The sequence below is a fragment of the Pristiophorus japonicus genome, chromosome 9, assembly GCF_044704955.1.
Source record: "Pristiophorus japonicus isolate sPriJap1 chromosome 9, sPriJap1.hap1, whole genome shotgun sequence".
Classification (NCBI taxonomy): Eukaryota; Metazoa; Chordata; class Chondrichthyes; family Pristiophoridae; genus Pristiophorus; species Pristiophorus japonicus.
The window spans coordinates 51,537,328-51,555,019 of NC_091985.1; the positions used below are offsets into that span (position 1 = coordinate 51,537,328).

Genomic DNA, 17,692 nt, shown 5'->3' on the forward strand with positions numbered 1-17,692 from the left:
AAGGAGAGCGAGAGAGGTGAGGGGGAAAATCGCAGTTCTAATCTTGCCACCTGAAAATAAAGTCTCTTTCTCTCACCCTGAGTAGCCTGAAATGATAACTCAATGTGCCACCGCTGACCCCTGCTAAAGCTTTAACTTCTTGTCTTAAGTTTTAGAGTGAATCTATAAAACAGCGCCTGGGAGCTGCCTCCAGTATCATGTTATCTCTTAAATCAAATTCAAAACTCTTTTTTTATTTGTTTTTTTAAATCTGCTGCCCTCGGATATCAGTGCCTTCATCCTCTGAGGGCTGAGGGCTGGATCATGTTAGGCAGCATTGTACAAGCAATAGGGTAGCTGGTCTCCAAAGGCTGGATTTAGTCTTATTTCTATAAAAGAATTCGATTCCATTTTACAGTAAGCATATGCCGCAGATAATGTGCATCTAGTAGACTTTTGTTTGCAAAAACAAGCAGTGATGAGCGGTCTTGCTTTTAGCCTGCTCACTGGGTTGTACGCGGGGCTGTTCAGCTAAGGGATTGAGCTGCAGCTGATCCCCTGCCGCTTAGCTGATAGGGAGAGAAAAAAATCTGAGGGGGCCAGCCCTGTTTGCTAATGCAGTTTTTAACCTCCTTAATGAACCACTTAGCCAAAGTTAGATGACAACCTAATCCATGTTTGCACAGGCAGGGGGTTTGGAAATGCTGAATAATGGCTTTGCGCAGAGAATTGTTAGAAAGGTCACTGCTGTGTGTTTTTTTATAATATTATTATTCTCAAACCTACACTGATTGTTGTTACCCAGTTTTCCATCTTTGCCTTGATTTTTTTCTCTCTCTCTCTCCTATATAAAAGTCTCCAGAGAATCCAGGTGACAGGGCTATTATTTGAAAACTCACTAGGAAGAGAGTAAGCAATTTGAGCTTAGCTGAAGCGTAATCTTGGGTTGTCAAGAAGAAACCCATTCAGCCTATGCTAATCAATCAGTAAAATCAACCGACCAATCATCTCTTCAGCTTAGCATATATCCTGAGGTCTGATATATCTATTAACTGCCCATCATGCGGCTGGTCCCTGGATGATGAGATTCTCTCAATCCGGCATTTGGAGGCAGATAACTGAGCTATCACAATCCCGGATAAATACTAAAGTAAAAAAAAATCTGTTAAAGCCTGAAGAGCAAGACAATGCAATACTATCCAAGTGCCCTGCTGCTCACAATATCAGGCACAGGCTTTTTATAGATTGAACATAAAGATTTTTCATAAAAGTAAAAAAATTCATTTTTTGTCACTTTTAGTTATTTTGTACTGATGCCGTGAAAAAATATATGTACATGTAGGATATATATATATTTTTATTGTTGGAAACTCATTTTGTCTTTATTATAAGGTAGCTATGAAATGAGATATGACGCGCTGTGACTGGTATGTACAGTACGAGCAACTTCTGGATCTGTCAAAATATTACAGTACTAATTGACGACTCAATTGTTGGTTATCATTGGTTTTAGATTTGAATGCAGTAATCATTATACATATCCTCAACTGTGTTTTGCTGCCATTTTTGTTGTTGATTCTGCTCCCTCTTCCTCCTTTTCCCCAATTTTCTCCCCTTCCTTCTGTAGGCACTGATGCTTGCTAGGGTATGCTACCATGAGTGTAGACAACCCTCTGGTACTCAGCAAAGTACTTATTCTTCATCTGTTTAGCCTAGACAGTGACTGTTGGCACACTATTCGATCATGGAAAACATCCTAGGCGAGCTTGATCCTGTTTTCCTCTGGAATCCACACATACATCACACGCAAACACTTTTTTAAAAAAAATGAAGGATTAAATTATTTTCACCCGAACCATTGACGGTCTGTAATGTGATTTGCTATCACTGACTTTGGCCACATCACTATGCATAACACACATGCACATTTATGGCACCTTTAACATAGCGAAATATCCCATACAATCCACTGGGGGGAGGGGAGGCAATGAATGGAACATCTGCGAGGTGTTTGCATCTCCCCTCCCTCACACGCAATGTTAAACGTGCTATATAAATTAATGTTTGCTATTATTAATCAGTGCGTAAAAAAATCTGCATTGCTGAAAACATTATGGGATAAGAGAAATGTCAATATTTGTCCAGAAGAAATTATGGTCTGTATCTCCCATATTCTTTAATTTCTCAAATGTTACAAAAAAAAAGGATTGGCTCTGAGTTTATCCTCCGCAGAAATGAATCTTAAGACACATTGGCTCAGTAACATTTTGGCCATGTGCCTGCAACTAGTTGAAATAGTCATTGGGCGAACATGGAATAAAAAAACTCTAGCTTAACCCTTTGAAGTACTGAGTTCTCTTGATACCTGTCAAAATACACACACACTTTCTGCCATTTATTCAAGTGCCCTTGCACTCTAACATGGATTTTGGTAAACTGGAATTGAAGAGAAACTAGTTGATCAGTTTAATTGTGATTTCCAGTGCTTTACCCTCCCCTCCTGAAGATGCTGAGTCACGCTCAGATGTGGTTCTGCGTGCATTGCTGCCCTCCAGTATCTTGCCTATGTGGTCATTCTTCACGTGTGACCCAAGAAAACTAATGTTGGCAAGATATGCAACCGTGGAAGTATCACAATTGAAAGACTGATCGTCATCACCAGACATCCACATGTATAGACATGTATAGTGGGAAAGCGGGTTGTGTAGAGGACACAGAGAGGCTGCAAAGAGATTTGGATAGGTTAAGCGAATGGGCTAAGGTTTGGCAGATGGAATACAATGTCGGAAAGTGTGAGGTCATCCACCTTGGGGAAAAAAACAGTAAAAGGGAATATTATTTGAATGGGGAGAAATTACAACATGCTGAGGGGTAGAGGGACCTGGGGGTCCTTGTGCATGAATCCCAAAAAGTTAGTTTGCAGGTGCAGCAGGTAATCAGGAAGGCGAATGGAATGTTGGCCTTCATTGCGAGAGGGATGGAGTACAAAAGCAGGGAGGTCCTGCTGCAACTGTATAGGGTATTGGTAAGGCCGCACCTGGAGTACTGCGTGCAGTTTTGGTCACCTTACTTAAGGAAGGATATACAGGCTTTGGAGGGGGTACAGAGACGATTCACGAGGCTGATTCCGGAGATGAGTGGGTTACCTTATGATGATAGATTGAGTAGACTGGGTCTTTACTCGTTGGAGTTCAGAAGGATGAGGGGTGATCTTATAGAAACATTTAAAATAATGAAAGGGATAGACAAGATAGAGGCGGAGAGGTTGTTTCCACTGGTCGGGGAGACTAGAATTAGGGGGCACAGCCTCAAAATACGGGGGAGCCAATTTAAAACCGAGTTGAGAAGGAATTTCTTCTCCCAGAGGGTTGTGAATCTGAGAAATTCTCTGCCCAAGGAAGCAGTTGAGGCTAGCTCATTGAATGTATTCAAATCACAGATAGATAGATTTCTAATCAATAAGGGAATTAAGGGTTACGGGGAGTGGGCGGGTAAGTGGAGCTGAGTCCACGGCCAGATCAGCCATGATCTTATTGAATGGCGGAGCAGGCTCGAGGGGCTAGATGGCCTACTCCTGTTCCTAATTCTTATGTTCTTATATGTTGTTCTTTCAGTTAGGGAACACTGAATAGCAACCAGCCACGGCCACCCGAGCTGATTTCCCTCCTCCCTGTTCCCAGTCGATAGCGGCTGAGACCAAGTATATCACCCCATCAATGCCCTATCTTCGATCACTTAACTCAGCACACATGGGGATAGATGTACTGTTCAGTGTTATGTAGAGAAGATGCCAGTAATATCTGCTGCTGTTTCATTCAGTTACCAGATGCAGCCTGGAAATTGATATCTTGTGTAGAGCATGCCATCCTTGTATAGTATGTTTGGTGTCAGTATCGTATTGGCAGCAAGCATGCAATGAGGCAGCAGTGAAACCATCCAGGAAAGGTAGTCTCGTGCGACTGGCACTGTGCATCAATTGCAGTACAGGTGGAGCATCCGAAATCCGGAGTTCCGAAATCCGGAATGTTCCGGACACCTGGCCGATTCGTGGTGGGGTCATCAGGAATCCGGAAAAGGTTCCAAAATCCAGACATTTTTTTAAACCGATTAGTGCTGCGAGTTGGGCCTAGGGAGGGGGAAAATACCAAAAAATAAATTTCAAAAAATAAAAATTCACAAAACATTCACAAAACCCTTATCTACTAAATCGCTGAAAAAGACTTAAAAAAATTAACAACTTTAACTTACATCAGAACACAAGAACATAAGAATTAGGAATAGGAGTAGGCCATCGAGCCCCTCGAGCCTGCTCCGCCATTCAACAAGGTTATGGCTGATCTGGCCGTGGACTCAGCTCCACTTTACCCGTCCGCTCCCCGTAACCCTTAATTACCTCATTGGTCAAAAATCTATCTATCTGTGATTTGAATACATTCAATGAGCTAGCCTCAACTGCTTCCTTGGGCAGAAAATTCCACAGATTCACAACCCTCTGGGAGAAGAAATTCCTTCTCACCTCGGTTTTAAATTGGCTCCCCCGTATTTTGAGGCTGTGCCCCCTAGTTCTAGTCTCCCGGACCAATGGAAACAACCTCTCTGCCTCCGTCTTGTCTATCTCTTTCATTATTTTAAATGTTTCTATAAGATCACCCCTCATCCTTCTGAACTCCAATGAGTAAAGACCCAGTCTACTCAATTAATCATCATAAGGTAACCCCCTCATCTCCGGAATCAGCCTCGTGAATCGTCTCTGTACCCCCTTCAAAGCCAGTATATCCTTCCTTAAGTAAGGTGACCAAAACTGCACGCAGTACTCCAGGTGCGGCCTTACCAATACCCTATACAGTTGCAGCAGGACCTCCCTGCTTTTGTACTCCATCCCTCTCGCAATGAAGGCCAACATTCCATTCGCCTTCCTGATTACCTGCTGCACCTGCAAACTAACTTTTTGGGATTCATGCACAAGGACCCCCAGGTCCCTCTGCACTGCAGCATGTTGTAATTTCTCCCCATTCAAATAATATTCCCTTTTACTGTTCTTTTTTCCAAGGTGGATGACCTCATACTTTCAGACATTGTATTCCATCTGCCAAACCTTAGCCCATTCGCTTAACCTATCGAAATCTCTTTGCAGCCTCTCTGTGTCCTCTACACAACCCGCTTTCCCACTAATCTTTGTGTCATCTGCAACTTTTGTTGCTCTACATTCTGTCCGCTCTTCCAGGTCTTCATTGTATATTATAAACAGTTGTGGTCCCAGCACCGATCCCTGTGGCACACCACTAACCAACGATTTCCAACCCGAAAAGGACCCATTTATCCCGACTCTCTGTTTTCTGTTAGCCAGCCAATTCTCGATCCATGCTAATACATTTCCTCTGACTCCGCGTACCTTTATCTTCTGCAGTAACCTTTTGTGTGGCACCTTATCGAATGCCTTTTGGAAATCTAAATACACCACATCCATCGGTACACCTCTATCCACCATGCTCGTTATATCCTCAAAGAATTCCAGTAAATTAGTTCAACATGATTTTCCCCTTCATGAATCCATGTTGCGTCTGCTTGATTGCACTATTCCCATCTCGATGTCCCGCTATTTCTTCCTTAATGATAGCTTCAAGCATTTTCCCCACTACAGATGTTAAACTAACCGGCCTATAGTTACCTGCCTTTTGTCTGCCCCCTTTTTTAAACAGAGGCGTTACATTAGCTGCTTTCCAATCCGCTGGTACCTCCCCAGAGTCCAGAGAATTTTGGTAGATTATAACGAATGCATCTGCTATAACTTCCGCCATCTCTTTTAATACCCTGGGATGCATTTCATCAGGACCAGGGGACTTGTCTACCTTGAGTCCCATTAGCCTGTCCAGCACTACCCCCCTAGTGATAGTGATTGTCTCAAGGTCCTCCCTTCCCACATTCCTGTGACCAGCAATTTTTGGCATGGTTTTTGTGTCTTCCACTGTGAAGACCGAAGCAAAATAATTGTTTAAGATCTCAGCCATTTCCACATTTCCCATTATTAAATCCCCCTTTTCATCTTCTAAGGGACCAACATTTACTTTAGTCACTCTTTTCCATTTTATATATCAGTAAAAGCTTTTATTATCTGTTTTTATGTTTTGCGCAAGTTAACTTTCGTAATCTATCTTTCCTTTCTTTATTGCTTTCTTAGTCATTCTTTGCTGTCGTTTAAAATTTTCCCAATCTTCTAGTTTCCCACTAACCTTGGCCACCTTATATGCATTGGTTTTTAATTTGATACTCTCCTTTATTTCCTTGGCTATCCACGGCTGGTTATCCCTTCTCTTAACACCCTTCTTTTTCACTGGAATACATTCTTGTTGAGTACTATGAAAGAGCTCCTTAAAAGTCCTCCACTGTTACTCAATTGTGCCACCGTTTAGTCTGTGTTTCCAGTCTACTTTAGCCAACTCTGCCCTCATCCCACCGTAGTCCCCATTGTTTAAGCATAGTACGCTCGCTTGAGACACTACTTCCTCACCCTCAATCTGTATTACAAATTCAACCATACTGTGATCACTCATTCCGAGAGGATCTTTTACTAGGAGATCGTTTATTATTCCTGTCTCATTACACAGGACCAGATCTAAGATCGCTTGCTCCCTTGTAGGTTCTGTAACATACTGTTCTAAGAAACAATCCCATATGCATTCTATGAATTCCTCCTCAAGGCTACCCCGTGCGATTTGATTTGACCAATCGATATGGAGGTTAAAATCCCCCATGATTACTGCCGTTCCTTTTTCACATGCCTCCATTATTCCCTTGATTATTGCCCCCCCCACCGTGAAGTTATTATTTGGGGGCCTATAAACTACGCCCACCAGTGACTTTTTCCCCTTACTATCTCTAATCTCCACCCACAATGATTCAACATTTTGTTCATTTGAGCCAATATCGTCTCTCACAACTGCCCTGATATCTTCCTTTATTAACAGAGCTACCCCACCTCCTTTCCCTTCTTGTCTATCTTTCTGAATTGTCAGATACCCCTGTATGTTTAATTCCCAGTCTTGGCCACCCTGCAACCACGTTTCTGTAATGGCCACCAAATCATACCCATTTGTAATGATTTGTGCCGTCAACTCATTTACTTTATTTTGAATGCTGCGTGCGTTTAGGTAGAGTATTTTAATACTAGTTTTAAACCATGATTTTTAGTTTTGACCCCTCCTGCAGCCCCTTTATATTCATACATATTGTCCCTTCCTAACACCTTGTGATTTCCACTTACCCCAGTGCTACTCTGCTCTGTTGCCTCCTGCCTTTTGCATTCTTTCTTGGGATCCTGTTCATCTGAGCTCTCACCCATTCTAACTTGCTCAGAGCCCTCTCCTGAGTTTCGAATACTCCTTGCATTGAGACACCGAGCTTTCAGGCTTGCCTTTTTATTACACTTTGACCCTTTAGAATTTTGCTGTACAATGGCCCTTTTAGTTTTTTGCCTTGGGTTTCTCTGCCCTCCACTTTTACTCATCTCCTATCTGTATTTTGCTTTTGTCTCCTTTTTGTTTCCCTCTGTCTCCCTGCATTGGTTCCCATCTCCCTGCCATATTCGTTTAACTCCTCCCCGACAGCACTAGCAAACACTTCCCCTCGGACATTGGTTCCGGTCCTGCCAAGGTGCAGACCGTCCAGTTTGTACTGGTCCCACCTCCCCCAGAACCGGTTCCAATGCCCCAGGAATTTGAATCCCTCCCTGCTGCACCACTGCTCAAGCCACGTATTCATCTGAGCTATCCTGCGATTCCTACTCACGTGGCACTGGTAGCAATCCCGAGATTACTATTTTTGAGGTCCCGCATTTTAATTTAGCTCCCAGCTCCTTAAATTCGTCTCGTAGGACCTCATCCCTTTTCTTACCTATATCGTTGGTACCAATGTGCAGCACGACAACTGGCTGTTCACCCTCCCTTTTCAGAATGTTCTGCACCCGCTCCGAGACATCCTTGACCCTTGCACCAGGGAGGCAACATACCATCCTGGAGTCTTGGTTGCGGCCGCAGAAACGCCTATCAATTCCCCTTACAATCGAATCCCCTATCACTATCGCTCTCCCACTCTTTTTCCTGCCCTCCTGTGCAGCAGAGCCAGCCACGGTGCCATGAACTTGGCTGCTGCTGCCCTCCCCTGATGAGTCATCCCCCTCAACAGTACTCAAAGCGGTGTATCTGTTTTGCAGGGGGATGACCGCAGGGGACCCCTGCACTACCTTCCTTGCACTGCTCTTCCTGCTGGTCTTCCATTCCCTAGCTGGCTGTGGGACCCTTCACCTGCGGTAAGAACAACTCGCTACACGTGCTACTCACGTCATTCTCAGCATCGTGGATGCTCCAGAGTAAATCCACCCTCAGCTCTAATTCCGCAACGCGGATCGTCAGGAGCTGGAGGCAGATACACTTCCCGCACACGTAGTCGTCAGGGACACCGGAACTGTCCCTGAGTTCCCACATGGTACAGGAGGAGCATATCACGTGACCGAGCTCTCCTGCCATGACTTAACCCTTAGATACCCTTAAATTGGCAACAACAATGCTAAAGTTTACTCGCTGTTATAGAAGAGAAAAAAGAAAAACTACTCGCCAATCACCAGCCAATCACTTACCCCCTTGGCTGTGATATCACCTTTCTGTTTCTTTCTACTTTTTTGCCTTCCCCCTGTAGCTGCACAAGCCCGCCTCTCGCCGAACTCGCGCTGCTCCTGGTCTCACTGGCCTTTTGTTGGCCTCTGCGAACCCCGGAACTCCCGCCTCTCGCTGAACTCGCGCTGCTCCTGGTCTCACTGGCCTTTTGTAGGCCTCTCCGATCCCCGGAACTCCCGCCTCTCACCGAACTCACGCTGCTCCTGGTCTCCTTTTTTGCAGGTCTTCAACAAGGTTTTTCCCGACCGTAGACTCATGACCTGCAGTCGATGCTGCCGAATCCTCCACTGCCAGCACCCCTCCCCCACCCCCAGCCCCCCACCCTTCCGCCACCGCACTCCCCCCCGCCCCCTCACCCAGGCCCAGGCGTTTCTGGATTTGGGACGTCGGAAATACATGCCGAAATCCGGAAATACCCAAACCTCAGCCCGGGCATTTCCAGATTCGGGACGTCGGAAAGACATTCTTAAATCCGGAAATACCTGAACTCCGGAACGGCCTCGGTCTCAAGGTTTCTGGATTTCGGACGCTCTACCTGTAGTAATTGTAGTCAATCTTGGGGGGGGAAACCAGCTGCATTGAGACCTGATCCATGTGTATCTGCAGCTATGTGTGTAAGGAAAACCAATTTCTTTTTAAAAAAAAAGAAAGACTTTCATTTATATCGCACCTTTCATGACCTTAGGACAACCCAAAGCATTTTGCAGTCACTGAAGTACTTTTGGAGTGCAGTCACTGTGGCAGTGTAGCGAATGCAGTTGCCAAGTTGTGCACAGCAAGCTCCGACAAACAACAATGTGATAATGACCAGATGATCTGTTTTTAGTGATGTTGAATAAGCAATAAATATTAGCAAGGACACCACTGCTCATCTTCATAATAGTGCCATGGGATATTTTACATCCACCTGAGAATGTAGACTCTGTTTAAAGTCTCATTCAAAAGAATGCACCCTTGACAGTGCAGCACTCTCTCAATACTACACTGGAGTGTCAGTCCAGATTAGGACATACTCATTCTGTTCCCATACACAGAATCTGTACCTTTTTTGTAAAATAAAAGAAAAAATAATTTTTGGGTCGAATCTTTTAAAAAGATATGTTCATGGAGCAGGACCGACAATATGACAGGAAGTATGACATGTCTGCTCTAATAGACTATTCCAAATACTCATGCAGTGGTTTTTATTTCATACTAGCAGATCTCACATGGTGTTGCTCAAGGTCAGTCAGAAGATATTGGCCCGGAATTTGCAGACAGCGGTGAAGCAAAGGCCTTTGCTGGTGGCTCCAAAGTAAGCTTCGCACAAAGATTTTGCAATCTTTGTGTTGAGAAGTTCGGCTTTTCTGACGCATAGTTCAAATCAACAGAGTATAGTGCGGATCCCTTAGTCCGAGCTGCGGTGATTGCAACAAGCAGTCTAAGCAACCAATCAAAACGCAGAATTCTCACAGCGAACCAGGAAGTGAGTAAGCTCCGAAAATTCTATTTAAAAAAATGTTAAAGAGAGCAAAACAAGGATTGGGGCTCATGAGGAAAAAGCAAATCTGAAATAAAGCTGAACAAGTTTCTTAAAAATTGTAATTTCTATTAAAATGGATAAATGTGACACTGCACAAATTTAACATTCGTTTTTTAGGGCCATAACCTATGTTTAGCAGTCAATATGCTTTAAAAACCCCTAATCACTTTGGCTCTAACTTTTAGTGGGGAATTTAACAGCGGTATTACTGTGGAAGAGCCGACGTTTTCGTCAGTTTCCCTGATTTGAGAGATTTCACTGATTGTCAGCTCTGTGGAGCCTGTGGAGGAGCAGTGAATGACAGACCGGAACTTCAAGGCTGCGCATGCGCCAAATCCCGAAGTTGCTGTCCGATTCAAAAACGGAATGATGGCGAACGCTGCTAATTTGCCAGCATCTGGGCCACAAATTCCAGGCGATTGTGCTTTAGGCTGAATGTTGTACAATCTATCAGTAAGGCCATTCATTTGGGATGATTAAATTAGTGAAATTATGTGTTTATTACAGTATTGTGGGAATTAAGTCTGTAACAGAATGAACTCTTAATGAATTACTGGTTTTCACACCCCCGCCACCACCAAAAAAAATAATTTTGGAACTACAGTTCCCAGCACTGAGTTGGGAACCTTGTTTTAGTGCTTAAAATGCTCTTTGTCATTGTACAGTAAACACCAAATGCATTTTAGCAATAACAGCATAAGCACATTATGTGCTTTAAATAAATAATACACGGCTTGCAGCTCAGCCAGGAAAGCCGTTTGTGAGCATTCGCTGCTCCAACAAAGGCCTTATTGCTATGTTCCAGGCCACCACCCAGGAAATGGCTTTGAGCTCTTTAAGCACTTGCTGCTCCTTTGCTATGCGCATTAGCAGGAAGGAGGAAAGGCAGGAGTGATGACCGGCAACAGGAGGGAGTGGGGAGCAGCAAGTGGGGAAAGGAGACAGGCCACCAATGCTCAGAGAGACTCCAGAATGGGAGAGGTGGCAAGATGCCTGATTTTCGTAGGCCTCCGGCAGGGGCACTATGGGGAAAACAATGCCACTTACCTTACCTTGGCAATGCAAATCGGGACCAGGGAGGACTTAGTCAGAGGCTAATATAACGAAGAGGATTGGAAATAGAAAGTTTGAGCATTACCAGGGTGTGACGGAGATGATTTGCAGGAAATGTGCGCAGTATGCAGGACTTCTAATATAATAGCGATTCATAATCCTGATTCCATCCTTGCCCAACTCTAGAATTTCAGCAGGGAATTCTGGGTTGCAACATATGGCCAATCCTGTCCAGTTATTTCCTTCATCCCAAGGCCAAGGATGATCAGCCCAATCCATAAGAACATTAGAAATAAGAGCTGGAGTAGGCCATATGACCCCTCGAGCCTGCTCCGCCATTCAATAAAATCATGGCTGACCTCAACTCTACTTTCCTGCCCGATCTCCATATCCCTTGATTCCCCTAGACTCCAAAAATCTATCCATCTAAGCCTTGAATATATTCAATGATAGCCTCATTCTATTCTGACTCAGCTGAGATCAGCTGACAAACCAGGAACCAAACCTGCAATTCCCCTACTTTTAACCATTTATTTCTATGGCACCGTATTCCATTTGTGTAAAGATTTGGTAATACTTTTGTCTCATTAGCTGAAGTGCACCCAAGTGAAGATGTTCTTTACACATCTGTGTTTTGCATAGAACCATCCAATAAATGTTGCTATTTATTTGGAAGTTCACTGCATGTTGTTCTGTACATAACTCTTCTTGAAGTCAAATTGATAGAGTTCCACATGTTTGTAATGAAAGTAAGCATTGATTTAAAAAAAACATTTGTGGGATATTTATTCCTTTTTATGTGCATGTGAAATATAAAAATGGTAGGAAAGAAATTCCACCGAACTTTTTACAAAATCAAGATTGGCCAAGTTTCCGCCCCTCATAATGTGCCTTATAATTATGCTGCGGGGGATGGGGTGGGTGGTAGGGCAAGATGCTTCTTCTGCCTACCCCTGTTGGATCGATATCCAACTTTAGGGATATGTCTGGATTTCTTGCTACCCCAATCTGGGAATTCCGCTCATCTCATCCCCGAGAGGCCCAGTGGGACATTCGCCTGCCAAGAGGCTCCATTGTGGGTATACTGAAGGTCCCAAAAAGAAAAAAAGATGATCAATCCAGAGGGATCGATCATGTTTACAAGGCTGTCCCTCTGCTCCTAAATGTACATTTAAAACATTTAAGACCGCTTTTATTTGGCCAGATTGTGGTCTCACGCGCTCCTTATTGGAGCAGCAGAATGTTGCTCGGACTTGAGCTTCCTAATTTACGGGGACCTCTGTTGCTTCGCTACAGGCATGGTCACACACCCCGAATATTCTAATAACTTCATCACCTCCGAGATTTGAGACAGCTTCAACAGCACAAAAACAGTGGGCGGAAGTCCTATCTTGTCACACTTCTGCCCTCTCAAAAGAGCCTACAGAATCTTTACATTGGAAAATGTATTCAGGGTTTCAGCCTTAGGGTCAGTATGAAAGATTCCCAGTTCAGTTACTGTATGGCTAGAGCAGTTCATGTTTTGGATGTTCTCCCTGAGTTCTGCATGTTAGCCTGTCTCTTGATAATAGAATCACCTGTATACTTTCAGTATTCTCTGTTATCATTTTATATTTCCATTAAACACATTTTTTCTTTTTATCACATAGAAATATTGAACACTTTTTTTATGATGTATGGATTAAAAAGTTTTGGGTGGGGAGAGAATTACTGGATAATGGATGCACATGAAGATTTAGCTTTTAGAATGATATTGATTATCGTTATCATAAAGTAGTGGTTCTTTATAAAAGCTTCTTTTTGTTTTACTTTAACATTATGAAAACCTTGTTCTTAATCCTAAAGTACCAGAATGCTTGGGTAGATTGCAAGTTGATCATGTGGAGATGCTTCTTTATCCATTATCGGATCTGAAATGGAGGAGGCTTAAGAATTATCTGACTTCTTACTTAATGTGTAAATCATCTAAAAAGCTAAGTTCAGATGGGTCACTGTGACGAGATAGTGTTAAAATGTTGACTGCATTTAACAAGCTTTGTTTCTTTCTACAAATTGACCTTTCAGAGAACTGTTTAGTCAGACTTGCTTAAATTTAAAATTGAGCATTTTCCATATGTTAACTGAGAAAGTAATTTATCATCTATCCTGGCATGGACTCCCAATTACAAACAATTGAGTGTGCTAGAGTGTGGGGCGGGGAGGGTGGGCTTTGAATTGGGTGACATTTGCTTGAAGGATGCCAGCGTTTTCAGCAGAGGAAAATACCCTGTGTGAGCTGCCTCCATGATCTAATGCATGTAATTGGAGTTCATGTCCTCAACAGAGAAATTTTAGAACACTTAATAACAAATTGTTTAATACAACAACGAAGTGCATTTATACGTAGCAAAACATCCCAAGGCGCATCATAGGAGCGTTCTCAAAAAAAAATTGACACCAAGCCGCACAAGGTGATATTAGGGCAGATTGGTCAAAGAGATGGGTTTTAAATAGTGTCTTAAAGGAGTAAACAGAGGCAAAGCGGTGAGGGAGGGAATTCCAGAGCCTCAGGCCTCAACAGCTGAAGGTACAGCCGCCAATGGTGGAGTGATTAAAATCAGGGATTTGCAAGAGACCAGAATTGGAAGAGCACAGACATCTCTGGGGGGTTGTGGGGCTGGAGGAAGTTACAGAGATAGGGAGAGGCAAGGCCAAGGAGGGATTTGAAAACAAGGATGAGAATTTTAAAGTGAAGGCATTACTCAACCGGGGGCCAATGTAAGTCAGCGAGCGCAGAGGTGATGGCTGAACGGGACTTGGTGCGAGTTAGGACACTGGTATCCGAGTTTCGGATGAGCTCAAGTTTATGAAAGATGTGAAGCCGGCCAGGAGTGTTTTGGAATAGTCAAGTCTAGAGGTAACAAAGGCATGGATGAGGGTTTCAGCAGCAGATGAGCTGATGCACAGGCAGAGTTGGGCAATGTTTGGGGGGTGGAAATAGGCGATATTAGTGATTGCACTGATATGTGGTTGGAAGCTCACCTTGGTCAAATACGACACAAAGTTTGCCAACAGTGTGGTTCAGCCTCAGCCATTTGCCCGGGAGAGGGATGGAGTCAGTGGCTAGGGAACAGAGTTTGTGGCGGGGACCGAAGACAATGGCTTCGATGATCCCAATATTTCATTGGAGGAAATCTTTGCTCATGCAGTACTAGATGTCGGACAAGTAGTCTGATAATTTAGATGCAGTGGCGGGGTCGAGAGAGGTAGAGTTGGGTGTCGTCAGTGTAAATGTGGAACCTGATGTGTTTTTAGACGATGTCGCCAAGGGGCAGCATGTAGATGAGAAATAGGCGGGTTAAAAGGATAGATCCTTGGGTGATTCCAGAGGTAATGGAGCAGGAAGAGAAGCCATTACTTTGTACCAAATGTCCAACATGTTTTCTTGTTTCAGATGAGACGATAAACCAAGGTTCTTTCTTCCCTCTCAGGGACATATATCACATGGGACTATTCAAAGAAGAGCAGGAGAATTCTCCCTGGTGTCCTGGAAAATAGTTATCCTTCCAGCAACAACATTAAAAGAACAAAAGGATCTCATCATTTATCTCATTGCTATCTATGGGAGCTTGCTATGCACAAATTTGCAACTGCGTTTCCTACATTATAGGAGTGACTATGCTTCAAAAGTACCAAATTGGCTGTAAAGCACTTTGGGACGTCCCGAGGGCATGAAAGGCGCTATATAAAGCAATTTATTTCTTTATCAAAAGCAATACTTACTGAGGCTACCTATCGCCCCAAAGTAGAATCTCAGTCAATAATTTGTTAATCGTGTCTTAGGAGTGCAATATTCTTGATTTCAAAATATTTCAGTAGAAGCTCCTTACTGGCTCGGTTTGTAAAGTGAGTGTATTACGTACCCACACAGGCCAGGTAGGTTCCATGTTCAATTTTTGATCTGTGCCAAGATATAGCTCCTGCCAGGTGTACATTAGTTACAGCTGGAATGTTACCCAAGGATGACTAGCCTGCTGAAGCTTAGTTTACAGGCTCACAAATCAAGAATGGCTCCTTGGGTGAGGTGGCACAGGGCTGATCAGATCAGCCATGATCTTATTAAATGGTGGAGCAGGCTTGAGGGGCCAGGTGGCCTACTCCTGCTCCTATTTCTTATGTTCTGATAGCACCCGTGGAACCATTGGTCAGTACCTTGAGGACAGAAGGGGAGAAAATTGAAAATAAATAAAGGCAGTATTGATTGAGATGTCATTTGTAAATAAGGCTATACTCTGCCACCCCGGAATCAAACCTCGATGTGTTATTGTTGTGTGACGGGTACAATCTTTGATTAAATCCAATGTCCTGTATTGCGTCTGGTTCCTTTCGTGGAGAGGAGAGCTGCCTGGTGTACATCGGTACATTGCCTACTTAATCTGACTGGGAAAATTACCACATTCTGACCATACAACACGTAGTGAGTGTAATAAGTTAAAATCTTGCAGAATATTCTTTGGGAATGATGAACCAATTGAAATCAGGTTACTTTTGATATTTAGTATAAAAGCACTAAGCTATTCATTGTATCTAATAAACATAGACACCATGCTGCATTTTTCAATGTTTCAAAATAACGTGCATTTGATTTTTAAATGTATTGTTTCTCAGGAACATTAGTGTTGACTAACATGGTACTTTGCTGCACACCTTTGATTCTCTTTATATTGTCATGCACAGGATTATGGATGATTAGGAGCAAATAAGATCAACTTAATGAAGGGGTTCAGATGACCACAAAAATTCTGAGTGAAGTTCAAATACGTTATCTGAACAGTGAGATTAAGCTGCAGCATTTTACTTGCTCCTTGGCATCTATAATCTTTTTAATTGTATGAATTGTGGTCTCGGTTACATTGAAATAATTTGAATGACAATTCAAAGTATTGTTGAATAATATGGTCACATGATTCACGAGAGTCTACAGGAATCATCTTATTGTGCAGCTTCTAAAGCAGAATGATGAGGAAATTAACGTTCTGGTTTATTTTTTAGTTCAGTATCAAATGCTCCCCATGTAAGTTGAAGGAAAAGCTGATACTGCAGCATGATGTGCAACTCTGTGTTGGTAAAGATGCAGTCAGGTTAAACAATCATGTTACAGATTTTCACATCTGTAGTACGCGGCCTGGTCCGATCTTCTTCCTTGGGAGATGCTTTCAATGCTTTTTAACTCCTTGGGGGAGGGGGGTGATCTGTACCTGTCACTAAAATTGCGCATGGAGAATTCAGACTTGGTAACATTTGAGTGGTCAGATGCTGGACTATAACAAAACTTTTAAAAAATGAGCTTGTCCTCATGCAACACCAAGGACCTAAACACTTGTTCCAACCAGTTGCTGATTGTGACTTTTTATTTTAATACTGCATTCCTACATCTGAAAATGGTGAAAAATTACTGTCCAAAAATATTTCTAACCATTATTATTTGTAATGCACGTAATTCAGTCTGAACCCAGGAAATGTTTTGTCAATAATCCCAGTTTGTTTCAAGATGTCAGTGATAGATAGTGAACCACTTAAATAATTAAATAAATAACTGTTATGATTTGTTTGTTGTGTTTCTGCTGCTTTCCACATCAAAGCTTTAAAACTGTTTATTACTTCTGAAGAAAAAACAAAGGAAGCATTTTTTTAAGTGTTCTGTGATTCAGCTGACAATAGACAACTGACAGTAGCTGATAAGCTGGCTTATTGCTGAATATTCATTCATTTATTTATTTTCTTTTGAGCTCATCGGTACATTTTTTTGGCAAGAAATGGTTGATTTGGTTTCTTTGGAACCTTTAATTCCACATGTTGTTCAGTACCAATAAAGCTGCATGCGTAAAGCTCTGCTACTGGGCCATTTATCACAGAAGTGCGGTTTTATATCGGACACCTGCCTGAACCAATAATTTGTGATTTTTGGAGTCGAGCTCTTTTTTTTTCTTTCTCCCTGTTACTGTTGCAATTTATGTAATTAATATCGGTACATTTTCCCCCATATAAATCTAAAGCTTTGAACTATTTTGCCAATTTGATCAATGGTCTGGATTAGCAACAAGCTATGGGAAATGCAGATTAGAAACTATAGCATTATATGTTTTTTTCCCCCTTTCATCAAAGGTAATGACTTCATGCTGTTATTGTACAGTAGCTAACAACACTTGCTCTTTTTTTTGTTCTAGGCATCTGGCCTTCAGAAGAGGTTTTGGCTTATTACTGCATAAAGCACAGTGATATATTTAGGTATGTAAAAGGATTTGTCTATTGTCTTGGTGGTTCTCCATTTATTTTATGCTAATTTATCTCAATTCCATATTAACCAAACTAGTTCAAGGTGAATAGCACCTTTTGTACTTGGACTTTGCGGGATTGCCTGGAGGTACCAAATCACCACTGTATATGCCACTTGCTCAGTAAAATATGTCAAAGCCTTTTGATTTCCACT

At 42.6% G+C, this 17,692-nt stretch overlaps 1 protein-coding gene across 2 annotated transcripts in view; it reads left to right on the forward strand.

The window, feature by feature from the left end:
- Window positions 1–17,692, forward strand: part of camkmt (calmodulin-lysine N-methyltransferase) — a 464,522-nt gene that overhangs the window by 364,972 nt on the left and 81,858 nt on the right. For both annotated transcript variants that reach the window (XM_070889350.1, XM_070889351.1), the window contains exon 4: window positions 17,430–17,490. In XM_070889350.1, coding sequence (XP_070745451.1) covers window positions 17,430–17,490 — 61 coding nt within the window. The remainder of the gene's footprint in view (window positions 1–17,429; window positions 17,491–17,692) is intronic.